This window comes from Colletes latitarsis, chromosome 2, assembly GCF_051014445.1.
Source record: "Colletes latitarsis isolate SP2378_abdomen chromosome 2, iyColLati1, whole genome shotgun sequence".
NCBI lineage: Eukaryota > Metazoa > Arthropoda > Insecta > Hymenoptera > Colletidae > Colletes > Colletes latitarsis.
The window spans coordinates 10,846,907-10,870,460 of record NC_135135.1 but is presented as its reverse complement, the minus strand read 5'-3'; the positions used below and the strand labels follow the sequence as shown (position 1 = coordinate 10,870,460).

Here is a 23,554-nt window from a genome sequence, read left to right as displayed (position 1 = left end):
AATATATAATTATTATGTAACTATTCTATAAAGAATCGTCACCGCAATTGTGCGTATTTTCTATAATAGTTGTTAATTAAGATTAGTAGAAGCTGAGGCTGTAAATTTGTAAGCACTTAAATTGAAGGGATTGGGAATTTGTTCACATGGCTACAGTGGGAATAAAGGGATTAACAGATAACATTGAGAAAGATGAAATTGTCGAAATCTGTATTTTCGTGGTGATAATACCTTACATCATAAAGTGGTTAATTTCACCATAAAAATTATCCAGCCTGGTTTACTCGAAAAAGAATAAATTGCCAAAATCTTTATGCCAGTCCTAGAAAATCACTGTTTTATATAGTTCGTAAAATGTAGCTATTTATTATGATAATAAATTTTATTGGTCTTCGTACGATTTGAACGATTGTAGCTTAACTTGAGTATCTAGTTTGAAATTTCACACTATGTGTCCAGTTTAGCACTGAGTGAAACTGAGCAAATTTTAATTTTGAATAATAAATAAAAATCTTCAATTTGTTCGTAAATTCTCTTTATGTTGCATTCGTAAATTCATTCGCAAATTAGAACCCATTATCGAACGTCTTTAAACCGTCATCCAAAAGCTAGTTTACGAATAGATTGAAAAATTTTAGTTATTCAAAAATTAATACTCTGGGATTAGTTGTTATTAATAATGCGAAAGAAAGTATGTTCCAAGGAACAGAATATTTTCTCCTAATCTGCTGTGACTCGTACAATTTCAGTGTTAGGAAAGAACGAGTGCGTTGTATTAGATATAAGTTTACTTTAATTCTGCAGAATATAAAATATTACTTGTTTAACAAAATTGCAACATAGACAATAGCAATTCAGACTAGGTGAAGGCGTATACATTTTAATTTTGTATACATTTTTATTTCATTTGTTAGTTCAACTTTAAATTGAAATAAAATGTTATATGAGATAATTTTTGTATTCCAAAAATCATTACCTGACCTGCAATTTGTCCAAAATAGATTTAACAAATATTACCAATCAGTGAATCTGAAAGAAATTATTGTTTAAAAGGATTAAGTAAAATTAAAAATACATGAAAATATGTTTATTTTCGAATAAAATGTTTGTATATTCTAGTAATATTGAACCAAATTAATTATTAAAAGTCATCTTAGAAAGTTTCAAATGAAACGAATATCGAGTATTACAAATGTCGTTTATTTTCGTTTGATCCAAATATCCAAATCTCATTCTCTCTTTGCAATTTTTTGTCTGTCAAACCCATCGTTCCAACCTTTATTTGTCGGACCGCCCAATTTTAAAGGATAGAGAGTATTTTAAATGAATACAAAAATAATGTATTGTATTTTAAATAAAACAGAACAATTTGCAAATTCTTAAGGAAGTCTCGTGCAACTTAATGGATTCTTTCGAAACCTTGTATTACTGGTATATTAAAAATATATTTCAACGATGGTTCCCAATACTACAATAAGGATTCTTAAAATGAACTCTAAACATGATTCGTAAATTGAGCATTTCTACCTCTCTCAACTAGAGTCAGTGGAGCATGAAAGATGACATTTAAAAAACAATTGACTGAACAATTCACGACAAACTTCGTGTGCTGGAACAAAACGTTCTCTGATGTGAGATTAGACTAAAAACAATGATGACCTTTAATGAATTTGGCCGCGAATGGAAAAATCGAAAGGGAAATTTGAATGTACGCGTGTCAAGTTGCTCCTCAAAAAACGATCAAAATATCGATAGAAATTCATTGCATTTAAAGAATAATCGAATTGACTATAAAATAATTAATTCCAAAAATGTTGTCTATGATGAATAAATATCTATTGCTATTTCAAACCTTATTTAAAATACTTTAATTTAAAAGTATATGTAAAAGTTTCAAAGACTGAAGTGTTATTTTAAATAGTTATCTAATATTTTAATTTCAAATAAAATTTTAATGTATTTCATTAGCATTCGTTGTTTCTTATTCTGAATTTACTTCTAACGTTCGTCTCTTTGCTCATGGATATTACTGGAATACTTGTGACTGCACAGTGCACATTCATTTGGTAAACTTTTATGCTAGTAACTATTAGCTAGTAATTGCATTGTTCATTACAATACGCTGGTCCGTTTGAATTTCGCTCTTAATTAGAATGCAGTTACATGACTCTGCACTCGACGGTGAGTAATCGGGTTTCAATTAATTCCCGTTGTAGCGCTATGTACATTAAACCTACGTTCACGCGATAGCGTAACAGAGCCAAAGTAAGAGCCGAATTGATTTTGTATCTATCGTTATACGATACTGTGTAAAAGAAAGAATGTCGAGTAGTTCTGATGAGGAATCGAATTCCGAAGAAACTAATGGGCTGTTATACAAGAATCGCGAAGAATGGAGTGACGTGACTCCCGTGTCACAGGATGATGGCCCAAATCCTATTGTTGCAATTGATTATTCCGACAGATGTGAGTATTTTAGTTACCGTATGAATGTTATCTTCTATAAGTAGAACTAGACTTATTAGTTTTGTACTATTAAAGATTTTTTATCTTAATGATGTTGATTCATAACCTCACATCGACTTTTTATTTACTGTAAGCTATTGGACAAATGCCCTGTAGGCATTAAATCGCTAATATGTACTATGGAATACCGCACTGCTGATTAATTATATTATTGTTTAATGAATTATACAGTTAAAACGTGTTTTAAAGTAAGTTCATATTATGGTTCTATCTATATTATAAATAATTGTATGCCAAAAATAAATGTAAAGTGATAAAGTGAACAGTGTATTAATGTGGTAAATATAAAGCATATAATTTCATATGAAAGACTTATAATATTGCTGTACTAATAATCGTTCACAATAACAATCCTTTTATCGTTTTAACCATGTTTGTAATGTGTTTCATTAATCATTGTTATAGTTAAATTCAAGTGATTCTCTTATTTATATTTAAAAGATAAATCGTGTTTTTGTCACCTATATTGTTTGCGTTGTTATGAATTAGATATAAATTATTAGTTGATTAAAATTCATTGCTTTTATAATACACCTGAATAATTATGACTTGCATATTTGTAGAATATTTCTATTTATGTTTATTATTATTTTAAGTCAGGGACTGCCATGATTATTTCCGAGCAATTTTAAAGTCTGGTGAAAAGTCAGAGCGTGCATTAGCTTTAACAGCAACTTGTACCTTGAAGAATCCAGCAAATTATGCAGTATGGCAATATAGAAGAGAGATACTTAAAGCTCTTGGGAAAGATCCACGAGAAGAGTTGAAGTATCTTAATAGAATGATAAAAAAATTTCCTAAAACTTTTCAAATCTGGCACCATAGAAAAGTTATGGTTGAGAGGCTCCAAGATGCTGGTGACGAATTAAAATGTATAAGTAATTGTTTAAAAAGTGATGCCAAGAATTATCATGCTTGGCAATATCGTCAGTGGTGTATAAAAACATTTAAGTTAGTACATTTTATACATCTTTCTTTTATTTGTGAAATTGAGATTTTTTAAAATATTGGAAGAATAATTAGTTTAATATAATGCATATTTTACTTGTATAATATCTAGTCTATATAGTAAAGAACTAGACTATGTGGAACACTTGCTGGAAATGGATGTTCGCAATAATTCTGCCTGGAATCAACGATATTTTGTAATAAGTAACACAACAAAATTTGAACAAAGTGTAATAGACAGAGAAATTGATTTTGCCTTGGATAAGATAATGTTAGTGAAGAGAAATGGAAGTGCATGGAATTACTTACGAGGGTATCGTTCGATTTATTTTTTACTTCTATTAGCAGTAGGGAATTATTTAATTTAGATGTATTAATTATATGTTATGTTTTCAGAATTTTGATGCAAAATAGCAGTGGTCTGGCTTACAATGAAAAAGTAAGAAAGTTTTGCGAGGAATTATATTCTGATGGGTGTCGTGTTAATCATTTATTAGCCTGTATTATAGACATTTGTCTAGAAAGACCTATATCGGATGAATTACATGATTCAATATTCCATATTAATAATGCTCTTAAGGTATTTTGTCTTTTGAACTTGTCATCCATTTATTTACTATTACTGTTATGTATGAATATATTTAATTTTAGCTGTGTAAAGACTTATCTGAAAAACACGACGTAATAAGAAAGAGATACTGGGATTTTGTCAGTCATCAATTACAGGTAAAATTGCAGCAGGAGTCTTAACAATTTCTTTACAAGTATGTAGATTACATTTTTATAAAGCCACACTCTTTGCTATTAGTATATTGTAATCGTTTTACTTGAAAAGACCTGTATTATAAGTTTCTATGTTGAAATAACAGTGAATGTATCAAAATAAAATAAATTGTTTATAAAATTTGATAATGTGTTTTAACCTAACACAGGCCTAACCCATAAATCATAGTCACAATATGATCAGAGGATCTTAAAACGTGTATTTCCGCTAAAACAAATTTTAGTAATTTTTTCCCCCATATGGTACTTTCCTTAAGTAGTCTCTGAGACACTTGAAGGAGAGAAGTCAGTTTACCTTTGTCGACTTTCCGAAACACTACAAGCTCACGTACATACACGTGATCTATCATCTCTGGTATAAACCAGAGATGCCAGACGAAGCGCCGAGTGCACCGTGGACACGTCTCATGGGAGTTAAGAGAGGCAGGCTCACATTTGCCTTCTCGCTCTTGAACAACTGAAATCCGACCTCACGTCAACGGCATACGATTTGGAATCTCGACTGCCCAGGTATTTTTACTTGCCTTTCCTAGAGTTCATTACTGAACTCTGCAAATTACTCCTGGTTTCTATTTGCCTCTGATGACCTCTGATGACCAGTGCTGACAAAAGTACAGAACTCCCGACAACTTTTGACACCATACAGCGACTGTTCCTGACTGCTCCTGATTACTGCTTGCCTCTGCTGGACTCTGCTGACCATCGCTTATATTTCTGACAACCTATAACGATTACTACTGACTTCTGCTAACCTGTGTTGGTCTTTGCTGATCTCTGTCAGCGTCTGCTCGTCTCTGCTGAACTTTCCTGGCCTCTGCCGAACGCTACTGACCACTGCAGGTATTTCTGATAATGTATAACGATTAATACTTACTACTGCATGCCCCTACAAGTCTCTGCTTGCCTTTGCAGGTTTCTGCTTGCCTGTGCATGCCTTTGCTGGACTCTGCTGAACACTGCTGACCACCCCTGATGCTTCTGACATCCTATAACAATTACTACATGCTACTGTTCGTCCCTGCTGATCTTTGCTTGTCACTGCATGTCTCTGCTCGTCTCTGCTGACCGCTGCTGACCACCTCTGATGCTTCCGAGAACATATAACGCTTACTACTTGCTACCCCTGGTGATCTCTGCTTGCTACTGCTGACCTCTGCTGACCACCGCTTATATTTCTGGCAACGTACAACGATTACTACGACTCTTGCCTTCCTCTGTTAACCTCTGCCAGCGTCCCCTGGCCTAAACTGACCTCTGATGACCGCTGCTGACCACTACTGACTACCGTATATATTTCTGGCAACGTACAACGATTACTACTGGCTACTGTCACCCTCTGCTGACCTCTGCTAACATCTCCCGATGTCAGCTGACCATCACTGACCATCGCTGACCACTGCTGACCGTTGCTGACAAATTGTGACACGATGTAATATAATATAATATCTTTATATGTCTTAAAGTGTTGTATAATGTAAATCTATGGCAATAAATGATATAATTTCAAAGAATTCTATGTGTTCTCATCATTTTTACCCTTCTTTTCCGATCGAAATCATTCCCCTAGTTATAAGACACTCCGAATCTTTTAAAATTTTCTAAGTTCCCCGGAAAGATTTCAAATTTTCCGCCGCCAGGAATTTTTGCGAATTCCTGGAAATGACGTTATTACGTAATATTACGTAATATTACGTAACATTACATAATTTTTGCCGAAAAATTTCAGCCGGAGAAATTTTAAAGAGCTATTACGTAATATTACGTAATATTATATAATGTTACGTAACATTACATAATTTTTGTCGAAAAATTTCGGCCGGAGATATTTTAAAGAGCTATTACGTAATATTACGTAATATTACATAATGTTACGTAATATTACGTAATTTTTGCCGAAAAATTCAGGCCGGAATTTTAGCCGCTGTCTGAAACTTCTTGGAAATTTCAGGGATTCCGAGAAGTTTCAGGAACGCCGGTAAGTTTCAGGGAGCCGAGAATTTTCAGAAATTCTTAGAAATGACGTCATTTCCAGGAATTCGCAGAAATTCCTGGCGGCGGGAAATTTGGAGAGGGAAAGAGGGGTAAAAAATGATGAGAATACATAGAATTCTTTGAAATTATATCATTTATTGTCATAAATTTACATTATACAAAACTTTAATACATATAAACATATTATATTATATTACATCATGTCACAAGTTGTCAGCAACGGTCAGCAGTGGTCAGCGATGGTCAGCTGACGTCGGGAGATGTTGGCAGAGGCCAGCTTAGGTCGGGAGATGCTGGAAGAGGTCAGTAGAGGCAGTAGCCAGTAGTAATCGTTGTACGTTGCCAGTAATATAAGCGGTGGTCAGCAGTGGTCAGCAGCGGTCAGCAGAGGCCAACGGAGGCCAGCAGAGGCATGCAGAGGCAAGTAGAGTCCAGCAGGGGCAAGCAGTAACAAGTAGTAATCGTTACACGTTGTCGGAAGCATCAGGGGTGGTCAGCTGTGGTCAGCAGAGGCTAGCAGTGGCAAGCAGTGGCACGCAGAGTCCAGCAGGGGCAGGCAGTAGCAAGTTGTAATCGTTATACGTTGTCAGAAGTATCAGGAGTGGTCAGTAGCGGTTAGCAGAGTCCAGCAGGAGCAGGCAGTAGCAAGTTGTAATCGTTATACGTTGTCAGAAATATAAGCGGTGGTCAGCAGTGGCCAGCAGAGGCTGGGAGGGGCTAACAGTAGCCAGTCATAATCGTTATACGTTGTCAGAAGTAACAGGAGTGGTCAGTAACGGTCAGCAGAGTCCAGCGGAGGTAGGCAGAAGTCAGTAGTAATCGTTATACGTTGTCAGAAATATAAGCGGTGGTCAGCAGAGGCTGGGAGAGGCTAACAGTAGCCAGTCGTAATCGTTATACGTTGTCAGTAGTAACAGGAGTGGTCGGCAGCGGTCAGCAGAGGCCAGCGGAGGCTGGCAGACGTCAGCAGTAATCGTTATACGTTGTCAGAAATTCCAGGAGTGGTCAGCAGCGGTCAGCAGAGGCCAGTGGAGACCTGTTGACGGGCGGTTGGATATTAGTTGTTCAAGAGCGAGAAGGGAAGTGTGAGCCTTTCTCTCTCGACTCCCACGAGACGGTCTGAACTTACTTTGGGCAACTTCGAAGAATCGAGAAAGATGGCATGCGTCATTTTGCCTTTGTCGTGTTTCCGAAACTCCACGAGCTCTCGTACGCGTAATCTGACATAGTGTGAGAGAGCACCTTCGGTGCCTTTCTGGCATCTCTGTTGTAAGAACAAAAAGGAAAGGTTGACTGGGTTGACACTCGCCTTCTTTTTCAATTTCTCTGAAGCTTATTATTATAATAACAAAGTAATGCACATATATATATATACATATATGCATACACACACACAACACGCGCGCGCGTTATCCCCAGAACTAAAATAAATTTATGTGCTTGGAATTTATATACACAGAATGTTTGTTATCCCTATTTTAATAACTTGTTGCCAGAAAGAGTCATTAAATCCCTTAGAATACAAAGTAACTACGAGACAATCATACGTTAGCTAATCCTTTTGGGATTATGAGAATTGAACAGGACTTCTACACGTTGCATGAGGAATCCCATATGATTTTAACAATGGTCAGTGGACTCAGCTAGATTATAATATTTTGATGCTGTTTTGTTGATTCAAATAATTAGATATCGAGGCAATATGTTGCATTGTATTTATTAAACGAATAGAGATCTTAGGCTTACAAAGAAAGACATATTTATAGTTTGCACGTTTCTTTCAACAAGTACATGGTTTCACATCGCGTCAAGCATAATACACATTAACTTGAGACTATATGTACGTCAATCTAATTAATAAACAGTGTCTAAAGATTCTTACTATTCTAATAACTGCAGTAGTGTCTACATAAGTGACTGCATTCTTCTTAAATGTCCGTTTAGTTTATCCGTGATACTCCCTGTCTATAAGTTAAAGAAAGTATGACCCATCGATGATACATAATTTGCACAGCCATTTACGGCAAAACGTGCAAGTTTGTTGTGGAATAGTTCGTTATTTTCGACGATAGATGGCGCTTCTTTTTGGACCTCAAACCCTCTGGTGCTAAAACGTCCAAGTTTGTCGTGGAATAGTTCGTTACCTTCAACGCTAGATGGCGCTTATTTACCGACCTCAAACCCTCTGGTGCTAAAACGCCCAAGTTTGTCGAGAAATCCATCTAGTGTGAACAAGACAAACTATTCCACGACAAACTTGGACGTTTTAGCACCAGAGGGTTTGAGGTCGAAAAATAAGCGCCGTCTATCGTTGAAAATAGCGAACTATTCCACGACAAACTTGGGCGTTTTAGCACCAGAGGGTTTGAGATTGAAAAATGAGCGCCGTCTATCGTTAAAAATAAGGAACTATTCCACGGCAAACTTGAAATTATTTCGGGTATCCTCGGAGAATCGAGTAAGATAGCATATGTCAGTTTGCCTTTGTCAACTTTCCGAAACTCTACAAGCAAAATTGAATAAATTTATTTTCTAATAACAAATAGAAATTTTAGTTTGCAATTTATGATTTAAACTAATTTACGAATCGATCTAATATTTCAATTCGTTATTCAAACACAAAATTTGCCAAATTCTATATATACGTATCTGGTGATCATACGATTTACAAACAACGTTGATTAAATAACACGTGTCAAAACTATTTATTACCATTGCTTGTTATTTTCGAAGATTTAGATAAGGCATTAAATTTTGTGAATACTACGCGAACAAATTTAGTACAGACAAAAGTTTTAATAAATTCTATTAACAGGAAACGCTTGAAAGAAAACAGGAAACCTGAACCTTTAAAAAATAGTTAAAGTTGGAGAATCTTTAGTATAGATATATGATCACTAAATGAAATGTTTAGATTTTAGATTTTATCGGAAGATATAAAAATAACTTAGAATTTTATATAGCAATGCTATACTAAATAAAGCTCTAGTATTGAAAAATTATTGAAGATCCTTAGTCATTCACTAGTTTGAATTAACAGTACTATGTATTAGTGACACCGTGATGTAAATCGAAGGACAATTTGTGTTTTATTAACACGTAATTGCTCTATAAGAAACAGGAAAAAATACGTGATATGCAAAATTTTTTCTATGGATCGTAGGTAGCGCCACATGACGAATAGTTTCGGAGTGCCTGAGGCGAATCGGATGGAAGGTTTAACCCGTTTAACAGGTTTAAGAAGATAGAGGCAAAGTAAGAGCCGAATTGAAAAAGTGTATTTTTGTATCTATCGTTATACGATACTGTATAAAAGAAAGAATGTCGAGTAGTTCTGATGAGGAATCGAATTCCGAAGAAACTAATGGGCTGTTATACAAGAATCGCGAAGAATGGAGTGACGTGACTCCCGTGCCACAGGATGATGGCCCAAATCCTATTGTTGCAATTGATTATTCCGACAGATGTGAGTATTTTAGTTACCGTATGAATTTTATCTTCTATTAGTAGCACTGGACTTATTAGTTTCGTACTATTCAAGATTTTTTATCTTAATAATGTTAATTCATAACCTCACATCGACTTTTTATTTACTATAAGCTATTGGACAAATGTCCTGTAGGCATTAAATCACTAATATATACTATGGAATACCGTATTGCTTATTAATTATATTATTGTTTAATGAATTGTACAGTTAAAACATGTTTTAAAGTAAGTTCATATTATGGTTCTATCTATATTATAAATAATTGTATGCCAAAAATAAATGTAAAGTGATAAAGTGAACAGTGTATTAATGTGGTAAATATAAAGCATATAATTTCATATGAAAGACTTATAATATTGCTGTACTAATAATCGTTCACAATAACAATCCTTTTATCGTTTTAACCATGTTTGTAATGTGTTCCATTAATCATTGTTATAGTTAAATTCAAGTGATTCTCTTATTTATATTTAAAAGATAAATCGTGTTTTTGTCACCTATATTGTTTGCGTTGTTATGAATTAGATATAAATTATTAGTTGATTAAAATTCATTGCTTTTATAAAACACCTGAATAATTATGACTTGCATATTTGTAGAATATTTCTATTTATGTTTATTATTATTTTAAGTCAGGGACTGCTATGATTATTTCCGAGCAATTTTAAAGTCTGGTGAAAAGTCAGAGCGTGCATTAGCTTTAACAGCAACTTGTACCTTGAATAATCCAGCAAATTATGCAGTATGGCAATATAGAAGAGAGATACTTAAAGCTCTTGGGAAAGATCCACGAGAAGAGTTGAAGTATCTTAATAGAATGATAAAAAAATTTCCTAAAACTTTTCAAATCTGGCACCATAGAAAAGTTATGGTTGAGAGGCTCCAAGATGCTGGTGACGAATTAAAATGTATAAGTAATTGTTTAAAAAGTGATGCCAAGAATTATCATGCTTGGCAATATCGTCAGTGGTGTATAAAAACATTTAAGTTAGTACATTTTATACATCTTTCTTTTATTTGTGAAATTGAGATTTTTTAAAATATTGGAAGAATAATTAGTTTAATATAATGCATATTTTACTTGTATAATATCTAGTCTATATAGTAAAGAACTAGACTATGTGGAACACTTGCTGGAAATGGATGTTCGCAATAATTCTGCCTGGAATCAACGATATTTTGTAATAAGTAACACAACAAAATTTGAACAAAGTGTAATAGACAGAGAAATTGATTTTACCTTGGATAAGATAATGCTAGTGAAGAGAAATGAAAGTGCATGGAATTACTTACGAGGGTATCGTCCAATTTATTTTTTACTTTTATTAGCAGTAGGGAATTATTTAATTTAGATGTATTAATTATATGTTATGTTTTCAGAATTTTGATGCAAGATAGCAGTGGTTTGGCTTACAATGAAAAAGTAAGAAAGTTTTGCGAGGAATTATATTCTGATGGGTGTCGTGTTAATCATTTATTAGCCTGTATTATAGACATTTGTCAAGAAAGACCTATATCGGATGAATTACATGATTCAATATTCCATATTAATAATGCTCTTAAGGTATTTTGACTTTTGAACTTGTCATACATTTATTTACTATTACTGTTATATATGAATATGTTTAATTTTAGCTGTGTAAAGATTTATCTGAAAAACACGACGTAATAAGAAAGAGATACTGGGATTTTATCAGTGATCAATTACAGGTAAAATTGCAGCAGGAGTCTTAACAATTTCTTTACAAGTATGTAGATTACATTTTTATAAAGCCACACTCTTTGCTATTAGTATATTGTAATCGTTTTACTTGAAAAGACCTGTATTATAAGTTTCTATGTTGAAATAACAGTGAGTGTATCAAAATAAAATAAATTGTTTATAAAATTTGATAATGTGTTTTAACTTAAAACAGTAAAGACAAAAATGGTTAAAAATATTCTTGTTATTTTTATGTACTATAAATAATAGAATAAATTGTACATATATGTATTGGAACAATAAAATGAAAATAACTTTTACACTGTCTACTTTTTTCCCTTACTATAATATAAGTAGTAACTTTTGTTGTTGGTTATATAGTACGAAGCATTGAACATTGAGTATCTATTTATTTATAAAATAGTTACATACTTTCAAGTATAATATAATAAGTAATTATGAGAATAATTATATAAATGGTTAGACATTTGCGTAACTAAAGTAGCCGCGAACGCTGCGTTTCAAACGATGATTTCGAACTAAAAGTATTTTCGTACGTCTTTAAAACTTTAACCCCTTAACGCTCATATTTTTCGGGTTAACCAAGAGTGATCAGTTTTCTTTATTGGATTTGTTTCTAAAAATGTGGTTTTTGTTACTTACAATGTTGTATCCAACGTATAATTTGAAAGAAAACAACTATTATCATCTCTTATACCATTAGATTAAACAAATATCGTTTTTCAAAGCAGTCGGACTCGGGCATGAACGTTAAGGGGTTAATATACTTGACTTAATATCGATTAAACTCGATTTAAATCGAAAGTAACAATTATCGATACAAGATTTTGAATTTATGACTACTTCTACAAGACAGTGTTAACACATTGAAGACGGTATCTCTCACATATGTATTATGTACATATATAATCTTAATTTATACAAGTTTTCGTAAACTATTTAATAAATGGATATAATATTTTCAATTTCATTTCGCAAAAGAAAAAAAGAAGAAAGATTTTGTCTCGTCTATCGTTCAGTAAAATGTCTGGAAACAATATTTTTATATTATTTTGTACAAAATAAAATAATTATATAGAGCAGTTATTCGATTCTTTAATGCGTATTCAATAAATTCGTATTAAAAATGTAGGATTGTTTACACGCGCTTATAATGCCTATGGAAACAAAATATCGATTTTGAAAGTGTATTTTATAAAATTGAAACGTTCAATGTGGCTTGAAAAAGTATACAATCATATTTAATTAATTTGAATTGACTTTAAATATGCATTAAAACATCAGATAAACGGGATAATTATTAATCAAGTACTTAATTTGAAAAAGCATTCGTTACATTTAGTTTACAATTTGCAACGATTATATAATTTGTTTATTCAATCATAATGTTTTTCCCCTAAACGATAACGCTTAATGTTATCAATATTATCATCTCGCGTTATCAACGCTTTGAAAACGAAACACGTCGATTCGCGTCTCCCATCTTCAGTGTGTTAAAATATCTGAAGCGAAAAGTAAATTTCATTGCGAACAGATTATTTAAATTCACAGAAGTCATAGATTTTTTTTATTAAATTATACGCATGCCAAATTGATTATAGTAAATCGAAAATATGTGTATACGTTGCAAAAAATGTTAGTGTAAGTTATAACGGAACCAAATTATTCGTTTATTTATAACCGATACATTAGACATGAATACTTTCAAACACTTGTCGATAAACAGAAACATTTATATAAAACCTTTAAAATCAAATTTGGCCAAGTTTAAATTTACATATTAATTAATATGAATATCGGAAACAATTATTTTTCGTATGTTTGCGACAACTGGATGTGGTAGTTATTGATTCTAGACGCTTCGTGTAATATTGTAAGATTTTAATAGAATAATCGGTATTACACATGACACAAATCTTTTAACTACATGTGTAAACAACGGAGTGGCGTTATTTCTTTAGTTAATCAATATATATTATAAGATACGTAACGCGCGAAAAAGGTTAATTGTACATATCGTGTCGTTTAAGTAATGTTCGGGAACATGTGTCTAATGTGTAAATAAGTAACGATCGATGTTTCATTTCGATGAACGAATCTCGCTAATCTAACAAAAATCATGTACGCAACGAAACGTATGTCTCCGATGTAAGATATTTGCTGCGAGAGCATGTCCTTAAGTTTCTCTATCCTAACATTTAACAATCAACATTCAAACGATTAGTCCGGTTAGATGCTCGTACCGATGGAAAACAAGTCCTCTGTCGTTGACAAAAAAAAAAAGTAGAAAAAGAATACGAATTCGCGTGTACACGGTTTTCCATGGATTTATGACGTTCGCTCTGTTCGATTTTGAATTGCAAAATTGCTTTCAAAGAGGATTGCTTCCGGCGGTACATTAAAGGTACGAGATATACGTAGTTTTACCACGGATATATACATATACACTTGATTTACACCGAAAATATAACGTCATATGAATATTTTTACCACTTCGTATTATTTTTTTTTTTTCTTTGTTTAAATTCCATCATATTTAACATGTCGTATAGCAAATACTCTTTCTCTCAACTAGTTGTGATCGGCGCACGGTGCCCAAGATTTCGTGTCACGTACGATGAACGTTCACGGGACTGTGAAACAATTAATACGCGTGATATTATTTCAGGAATAACGACTGATATCAACATAGGTAAACAGTGAAAGCCGTTAAATTTCTTGGTACGCTCAAAGTGTGATTTCCTGTTTCACAAAAATATATGAAATAAGGAATTTATGACACGGACATGTTATACATATTATTTATAACTTCGCGATTTATATTATCGATATATAAAAGTTTGCCAATCGATTGATTAGATCTATTTCTTCAGTTTATGTTAACTGTATACAATCTAAAATGAGAGATAGCATTAATGGACGTTAAATAAAAGTTAATTTTCGATTGTACGTAGTATTTAAGATCACTTGTGTTACCAATGTGTGGGCTCTATTCTTTTTCCAGCCTCGATTAAGCACAATTCGCATGAATTTCATTTTGCATTTAGAAAAAGAAATTATTTCGTTAAGTGAAAATTATTTTTAGTAACATCGATAAGATAGTCTTGGCTCAAACGCAAAATTTTGGTTTCCATGCAATTTATGTCGAAGTCGAGGCATAGTAATTTTTCTTTGTTATAACGTTCGTAATTTTGATAATAGAAGATTGATTATGTATATATTTAAATTTGTACATTTAAAAACCATTTAAAATTTTCATTTCATAGTAACAAGGAATCCCGCGTGACTTTCGACTTGTGCATCGTACGAAACCTGTAATCTTTCATAAGGAAAATTTTTTCTAGCAGTTTCTTTTCTTTATGATTTACCGTGCGCTGTGTAACATAGTTAGACTATATTTTAATATCCGCAATGTTCTTATGAATACGTAATCTATATGATTGGACCATCTGTCAGCCAGCGCAAGCATAGTCTGACCATAATCTTCCATATTTCTATTTAATAATTTTTTTTTTTTTTTTTAATCATCGATGCTGACCGTGAATGGCTCAATGACCTTTTCAGCATTTTTCATCGCCCTAGTTAGCCTCTTTTTCTGGGACATCGAGCCCTTCGCGCGGATCAATTCCCTTTTGATCTCTCTATCCAGCAGTTACACTATGCCTAGTAGACACCACCGTAAATATCTTCGTTAAATATGCGAGTAGCTATTAAGAAGGAGATAGATTTCGTATAGAGAAGATAGATCGTTGAATTCTATTCACATACAGTGTTGTCTACGTTAAAATAGACAAGATATTACATGCATTTTGTACCCCTCGTGAATCTGTTTTGTCATTTGTTCCGGGGCCATTCGAGACATATTCTCTACAATCTGTTCGTTAAATCTTTAGGGCATTATGCATCAAGAACCAACTGACAACACATCTTAATACACCATTCGAAACGAAGGAAGAGCGTCTGCAAAATGGCGGAATTGTCTCGATTGATTTTTATGGACTTTATTTCTACGTGCTCTTTCAAACTCTTCCTATTTACGAAAATTAAACCAATATGGAAGCTTTACATTTCCGTTTTAGCATTTGAGAATTTTTTTCAATTTCATGATAACTGTCTTTGTGCAATGTAAAATATTCAGATTTGTTTCGATAGTGTATCAGTTTTCGTGGTGTTTTTAACGCGCGGGGATAGAGAATTTCTTTTTGTATGAAACGTTGATTTTTCAAATACAAATAATAGATAGAACATATTTGCAATATTTAAACTCTAAAAATGCTTTCAGAAATATACATAAACACTGCCGTGTGCTAATTTTTTATACAAACACAGGCCTGTAATTTTTAAAGTTTATGTAAATTGATCCATTTCAATTTCTTCTTTATTTAGAGATTCTACATTTCGAATGGTGTTTCTATCCTTCGATACTCTGCCCCAAAGAATTAAAGTGTTACCGTATGCTTGGCTACTCGCCGCAATGAAACGTCTGATAACGCTTGACTGATAAGCTAACGTTGGAATTAAATCGCTTCAATTCGCGAGACTCTTTTTATAGAAAATCTTGAAAGAAGGCGAGTCCATGTTTTTTTTTTCTTTTAAATACGACGAAGCAATAAAACGCGCGATCGTGCGTTATTCTACTTAAACTAAAGCGAAGAATCGAGTTCTCTTTGTTTTTAATATTTGATTCCAATGCCTGAAACGTTATTACAAATGTTTGTAAACGATAAGAAGCACATTTGTGATTTTCAAGCACTCGTTTCGAATTCGAGGAATGCCTTTTGCTCGTCGCGCAAGCATCGTGATTTTGAAATAGTTAGCAAACGTTCTAAAATATCTGCTCGTATTTATATTGAGCAACGGGCGAAGAAATCTTCGAGACTATTGAACAGACACCTTGTGAAACATTCGGTAACTATTTTCAAATGTTCGCGTGGAATGTGTTCTCGATAATCGATCGCTTTCTCGAACCTTTACAAAGTGGCAATCGTAATGCACGAGCGATACGTGTATAACGATTCATACGCGTTCGATAAAATACAAATATTATCTTGAATTTGTTCTTATTGTCTACATCGATAAACTTAAAAGAAACGCTTTCGATATTTTCCCTTGATTGCGCCTTAGAAGATACGAATTCTGGTCCTTAGGAAAAATACCAGAAAAATACTTTGTTCGCTAAATTGCATGAGAAAGTAAAGTTTCTATAATTTGATAAGTCGTTCACGATATATGGTATCGAATTTGTACGATGTAAATCTTAAATTACACCTCGATGCCTCTGATGCGCGAGATCGCCAATTTAATTTTCAATCATTGTGCTCTTTCTGTGTTTTTCTTTTTTTTTTTAAATACTTTCTGATTCTTTCCTTTATCTGTTGCTTTTACGTCGGAGCGCTCTAAAAGACACACGTCAAATATGTATATTATAGTTTCTGCTAACGATCGACGATAAATGGAACGATCGTCGACCGGCAATGTTTTCTAATCATACATACAAGAGCTTAACAGACACAAGGCTCTAGACACACTATAAGTAAGGTAAGACAATTCGTTATTGTAACGTGACTGTGTTCGTGTCATTCGTGTACGTACGTGTCTTTGTGTGTGTCGAATAAGTGTAGGATAAACTAATACACAGAATGTGTCTTAATACGCGAGAAATGTTGCGGGGACAGATTCGAAATTCAAAGGCAACGAAAACAATTTACACGAATGTCTTTTTTACGTTTTTACTTACTGTGTTTACTTACTTTGAAAGGAACTGTTGTGAACTGTTCCAACAAACACCGTAAAAGAAATTTCATCTTACGATTTTAATATATTTTCATTATTCTACTTTTTAGTTTAACTAACAACGAATAGCTTGTTACATCGATAATTAACATTTTTATCATTTTGATTAATTTTAACGTTATTTTAACTCTTATATGTAATTTCGAAAAAATTACGATACTTTATTCCAAATGAAAAGTGATATTTCCAGAATTCTTTTTCGAGCTTCTGGTTTCGAATCCGCTCCCACGACACCCGCGATGGAATCGCGTCCTCGAAGCGACAGACTTTCTAATATCGCGCTATTATTCTCGTCTATTAGTATTTACGTAATTTCTTGTTACGTGCAGCCCGAAGGGGCTTTACCGTACGATTAGTCTAATCTCTTTTAAAAAAATAATAAAGTTGCTTCGACACTTTTCGTAATGCAAAAAGGAAGTATCGACACATTAGACTCATCGTATTCTCGATTGACGGCGTGAACAAGAAATACCGTACATTTTTTTTTTCTCTCTGACATCTAAATCTATTTGGTTGAGGTTGAAAATTACTAGACAACATAATTTACCTCTTTCCTTTGTCTTTTTTTCTATACTTACTTCAGTAACTTCAAAGACATGCGGTAGTGATCGAGTTGATACGAGGCAACTTTCGACGTTCGCCTCATTCTATACGTAATTTTTTATGTTCCAAGTGTAGGCGCTGCTAAAAAACGGACAAATATCTATTTCGGTATATTTACGCTGCCTATACCCCGTTTCGTTCCTCGTTCCGTTGAGTTCCGGCGTTTTGGTTATACGTACGTTTATGTATATATATACAGGGTGTTCGACCACTGCTAGAAAAAATTTTAATGGAAGCTTTCGGAGACCAGAATAAGACGAAAATCAAAAATATCGATTTGTCGATGGAGGCTTCGTTAAAAAATTATTAACGTTTAAAGTTCCGCCCGTACTGAATTTTTTTCTTGAAACTGGGTAGGAATTCGGGGGTGTGTGTATTGACCAAAAATGTTTGCAATTGACCCCCGCAACTGAAAATAATTTTTTTAGAACGATTTGAAAAAATTTTTTTTCGCCGAAAAATTTCAGCAGCTACCCCCTGTCGATTTTTCTTAAAAATTCGTTTTTCATTTTCAATAATTTTGTCTGACGTCCTACAGGAAAGTTGTCTAATACTTTTTTGTAGGTACCCATGAGCTCTACTTCAGAAAAAAGTTTCATTGAAATATATTCACTATTATAGGAGTTATGGCTGTTTGAAAATTGGACCATTTTTATGGGGTTTTTCTCATTTTGCGGGGTTAAGGACCAACTTTTCGAATATTTTTGTGATTTGTACATATTCTCCATCAAAATACGCGTAGTTTGCTTTTTTAAACATTAAAATCGTCCAATGCGTTCAGAAGTTATGACGTTTTAAAGACTCGCTGGAAATTTCGGGGAACCATTTCAGGCCTCAGATTACATTTTCGATTAGGAATTTTTTTCTCGAAACTGCGTAGGAATTCGGGGGTATGTGTATTGACCAAAAATGATTGCAACTGACCCTCGCAACCGAAAATAATTTTTTTAGAACTCTTTGAAAAAATTTTTTTTCGCCGAAAAATTTAGGCACCTACTCGAATTTTTTTCTCGAAAGTGCGTAGGATTTCGGAGGTATGTCTATTCATAAAAAATGCTTGTAATTGACCCCTGCAACTAAATATAATTTTTTTAGTATGATTTGAAACACATGAAATTTCAGGGGAATCATTCATTCATGAGCAGACATTATATTTTTGGTAAAGAATATTTTTCTCGAAACTGGGTAGGATTTCAGGGGTATATCTATTCACCAAAAATGATTGTAATCGACCCCCGCAACCAAAAATAATTTTTTCAGAATGATTTGAAATTTTTTAATTCAATTTTTGAATAACTTTTTAACGAAGCCTCAATCGAGAAATTGATATTCTTGATTTTCGTCTTATTTTTCCCTCTAGAATCTCCCATTAAAATTTTTCCTAAGGTTGGCTGAACACCCTGTATATTGCAGTTAATATGTTATATTTCACTTAAGAAACTCAGAAGAACGTGTTCGATGGTAACATCTTACGTAAAAGTGTACGATTGGAAAGAAAATGTTATAGTCTCTGGAATGATTCTATAATTTGGGAGTTTCCCGTGGATATTTTTTTTTCTTTTCGTAGTCTTTTCATTCAAGAAAGCGCATCGTGCTACGATAGGCTCGAAATATTTCGATGCATCGCGAGTCTTGTTCTGTTCGTCGAATACAGCCACCTTATTTACAAGTTAATCGGAAGTAGGCAGTGATGAAAAATGATTAAATATACAGTGTGTCTCTATTATTGTCGCGGCCTCGGGACCGGGACGTCACAGTTAGGAAGTTATTTGTTACATTTAAAGTGGCGGGGACAGTTAGAGGGGCAGAGACCGTGACAATTAAAGAAACACCACTGCGGAGGATGTTCTATGAGATATAGCGCTAACGGGTAGGTTGGGTGATTCCTAAAAACAGAAATCGTACATTTACAACTAAGCTTTTACGTGCCACTCTTCGTTTTCGAAAATACAAACTTCGACGATTCCTCGGGTACGCGTTCATTTGACCAAATCTGTTCGATTTATATTACTTCTGTTTGTTATTTTATTTGTAATTTCAAGTCAGTTCTATGTCGAGTTTACTTCGGCACGAGAGTTTATTGTAATGTGGTTTTTTAATCTTGTTTTATACGATACAATGCGATTGTAATAAAATTAACTAAAAATACAACAATTATAATGTGGAATATAAATCATAGTAGAAATATATGGGTACTCTTGAATTGGTTCACAGATCAACATAATTGTTTTCTTCAAAAATCGTTAAAGTAGGAAAGAAAATAATTCTCTGGATTTGAAGTTTCCGTAATAAACTCATACATTTTATAGAAACTTCTGCTGAAATTAATTCAAGTTTTCGCTGAATAGAATTTCGCCAAGAATAATAATAAGGAATGTATTAATATTTAAGGGTTAAACAAACAGTGTCACGAGACAATGCAATTTTTTAATTCACTGCACAAATTAATTTACAGTCAACCAACTTACAACACGGCACTTCTGCAGCACGATTTCATTCTAATATCTCTAATAAGTCCGTCCACTATAATTACCAAAACAAATTAATAGTTTTACCGTGTTGTACGGGGGTTGACTGCACTACCTGTACCACTCCAACGAGGGGATCAACAATATTGCATACTGTCTTTAATAATATCTTATGTACGCGACGAATGATGAAAACCGATTCCGTCGAAAACGAAGCCTTTTAATTGTTTTACATTTTCAATTTGTTTCTTCAGGAGGAATCAGCCCCTACTCGGTAGAATACTATATTTCGCGAGACACCCTGTATATCGAGAATCGTCATCCGGGATGATTTGGTCCAGTCACCGCAAAACGTTAGTAAGTATAATAAAATTCGATATTTTGGTTTCTTGATCGAAGACCGTTCGACTGGGAAATCAACAGACCCACCCGCGTCTTTCTTTTCTATCCTCCGTTTTCACCGTCGAGCTCGGTTCACTTTCTCTCTTTAGCAGCACGCAGTTATTCATTTTTTTTTTTTTACGAGCTAATATCTTACCGTGGTTAATAATTCACTTACCTGTCACAAAAATAAATACTTTTATCATGTTGCTTAAACTACTCGCTTACGTACTAGAAACAATGAGTCCTGCTCAACGTGGCCAGCTGTTCCAGCGGGATTTACGATATATTTTCTATGTTCTCATACTATAATGTCTTTTCACGCATTCTCGCTGCTCGTGTTTCTTTTTTTTCCCCCCCCCTAAACATTTACCGTGCGTTCAATTTAAATACGCCCGATTCACGCATTATTATCGTTAGAAATCGTACGAGAATTACGACTACCCGTTTTAACCTGCGACGCTAAGAAACAGTCGCGTGTACGCTGACGTTTCTACGTGCAACTGAAAATCCGTGAGACGCAATTGGCTTCGAAAATGGACGAAAGTCTTGGAGCTGAATCATTTTTTTTTTCTCTTTTTTTTGGCAATTTCAGATACACGAGTTTGCAAAGCGGTTTCGATGCGATAAAGTAAAGAAAAAAGAAACAGGGTTACGAATTTGTCGTTACGAGACGATAATTACAATTACCTCGCCCCGCGTTTCGATACACGTTATTAGAGTTTACGTTGATCGGATAGCCTCGATTAAACAGACTTTGAACACTACGTTTTAACGCGGCAAGTATAAGCATCGTAAAAAATATGGTTATTGTAAAAAACTAGGCTACGTCGTTATCCGGTATGCAAGCATTCAAGAATCCACGTTCCGATACCGCGTGCGCGTTGTCGATCGGTATTCAAGAATCATCGGGAATGCGTTTTCGTTGAAATACTGTTCCGTATAAAGCAAAAAAAAAAGAAAAAAAAGTAAACCTAACCGTGCGAAGCTAAGCTCAATCGTTATTTTTTATACAAATAGTGTGTTCAGATATCTGGTGCTTCTCGTTTCTTTCTTGGTACAGCTACATCCTTTGGCACAAACAATGCCGCGTTCAGTTCGTACGCCCCAGTCTGAGTGGCATACAATTTCTTAGTATTTGGAAATCCTAACAACCTATTTCGCTGAATTGTTCTCCCTTCTCTTCGCGATCCACCGTGTCGCGTGAATCGTTACTCTCCTTACGTTAAACATCAATTTCCATTAAAGATTCCGTTTCGTCACGCGTCTCGTTAGGAATGGCGGTATTTCTCTATCTAATTCCTAAATCTGCGTGTTCATTCATCGTTTGTAGCGCGCGTTCCTCGAAAACGACCTATTCGGGAACACTCCGTAACAGTTTCTTACCCCGGTAATTCGCGACTACTAACCAGTCGCTGGATATCGGTGTGTTTTTTTCATTTTCTTATTTGTTAATTCTCTTTCATCTAGTCCTTTCTTGTCTAACGATACGCATACTACAACTAGAAACTTCTCGAAAGGATAATCCCTATTCTCACGACCATTTCATGCGACCTTTGACTTAGAGGGAATCGTTTGTTTGCCGTTCGATGTAAAATCGCGCCGACGAAAGGTATATTCCGTTGGATCGTTCGTGATTTTAGCAAGTTATAGGAAATGTTATCTATAACGTTCTTTCGTTCGTGTCGGTTCTGGAAATTCGCGGATACTGACGCGAACGCTCCCCCCATCGCTCGAAGACCCTCGCAATACACTTCGAGGGAATTTCTTTCCCTGTCCCAGGAGGTACGGTACAACGTTGAGCGATTTATTCACAAATCGACAAAATCCCTTCAGGTCCATGGAGTGTATCGTGATCGCGCCGAGTGTCAGATGGCCGTGTCCAGAGCTGTCATACTCGTTGAAATATCCGGATCTGCGCGACAAGCTTCCAAAAACTCGGATAGAGTCACGACTCCGTCCTTGTTCCCGTCCATTTTCTGCAACGGTTACAAACATTTATATTTAGTCATTTTCAAACGCATGCTGCGATGGTTTATTCGCGACACGAACGGGTTTTCAACAAACGCGTGGGTTATTTAACGTCCCCGGAATTCGAGGAAATATTCGATGGATGTTTATGTATCGTCAAAATATTGGTAAACGGGTAAAATTTGTAAGGGTAATTCTGCTAATTTTACACAGAAATTTAAAACACTTTCAAATTTTGTGTACAAATAAAGTAGATACACTCACAACACACAGATTTTTTTCGTTCGAGTCATAATTTAATTTTAGAGGCTAAAATCGCTTCTTAAAGAAAATGTAGAATTATCTTTCTTGTCGAATATCTCACAAATTTCTTGAAAAATAGATACCTTTTGAATTACTCCTTCCACCGTCCTTTAAAATTCACTTTTCGATTTTTTGAATTTGATTGTAAAAATAGTTTTCAATGCCTTTTATTTATCCATATAAGTAATTCATTTTACAATTTTTGTTTTATAAATAACTAAAGCTTCTATTATTGAATTTCAAGTCTATTTTAGCAGTTTTTATTACGCAAATGATTACACAAGAAAAGTTACACTTTTCGATAAAATAAGGCCAAAATAAGACGAAAATCAAGAATATCAATTTCTCGATTGAATCTTCGTTAAAAAGTTATAGAAATTTTTATCTCGAAAATTAAAGAATTTTTTTCTCGAAAGTACGTAGGATTTCAGGGATATGTCTATTCACCGAAAACGATTGAAATTGACCCCTGCAACGAAAAATAATTTTTCCAGAACGATTTGAAATTTTTTAATTTTATTGAAAAATTTCATATCTACTCGAATTTTTTTCTCGAAAATGTGTAAGATTTCG

General features: G+C 34.1%; 3 protein-coding genes across 5 annotated transcripts in view; 2 read left to right on the top strand and 1 right to left on the bottom strand.

Moving 5' to 3' along the window:
- Nucleotides 1–2,218: 2,218 nt before the first annotated feature.
- LOC143351463 (protein farnesyltransferase/geranylgeranyltransferase type-1 subunit alpha-like) lies at nt 2,219–4,386 on the top strand. 2 transcript variants are annotated; one of them, XM_076782972.1, is made up of 5 exons: nt 2,219–2,466; nt 3,123–3,477; nt 3,587–3,787; nt 3,871–4,054; nt 4,126–4,386. In XM_076782972.1, the coding sequence occupies exons 1-5, from the start codon at nt 2,322–2,324 to the stop codon at nt 4,222–4,224; spliced, it is 984 nt and encodes a 327-aa protein (XP_076639087.1). In that variant the 5' UTR covers nt 2,219–2,321; the 3' UTR covers nt 4,225–4,386. The 2 variants fall into 2 exon arrangements, with proteins under 2 accessions (XP_076639087.1, XP_076639088.1); XM_076782973.1 differs by having other exon boundaries at nt 2,332–2,466; nt 3,127–3,477.
- A 5,033-nt stretch (nt 4,387–9,419) lies between these two features.
- Nucleotides 9,420–11,635, top strand: LOC143351462 (protein farnesyltransferase/geranylgeranyltransferase type-1 subunit alpha-like). 2 transcript variants are annotated; one of them, XM_076782970.1, is made up of 5 exons: nt 9,420–9,715; nt 10,372–10,726; nt 10,836–11,036; nt 11,120–11,303; nt 11,375–11,635. In XM_076782970.1, exons 1-5 carry the CDS (start codon nt 9,571–9,573, stop codon nt 11,471–11,473), a joined length of 984 nt encoding a protein of 327 aa, XP_076639085.1. In that variant the 5' UTR covers nt 9,420–9,570; the 3' UTR covers nt 11,474–11,635. The 2 variants fall into 2 exon arrangements, with proteins under 2 accessions (XP_076639085.1, XP_076639086.1); XM_076782971.1 differs by having other exon boundaries at nt 9,587–9,715; nt 10,376–10,726.
- A 7,792-nt stretch (nt 11,636–19,427) lies between these two features.
- LOC143348080 (Kv channel-interacting protein 4) overlaps nt 19,428–23,554 on the bottom strand; it is a 106,001-nt gene continuing 101,874 nt past the window's right edge. Inside the window, exon 7 of the mRNA XM_076777906.1 lies at nt 19,428–22,686. Within this exon, the coding sequence (XP_076634021.1) occupies nt 22,576–22,686 (111 nt within the window). The 3' untranslated portion in view covers nt 19,428–22,575. The remainder of the gene's footprint in view (nt 22,687–23,554) is intronic.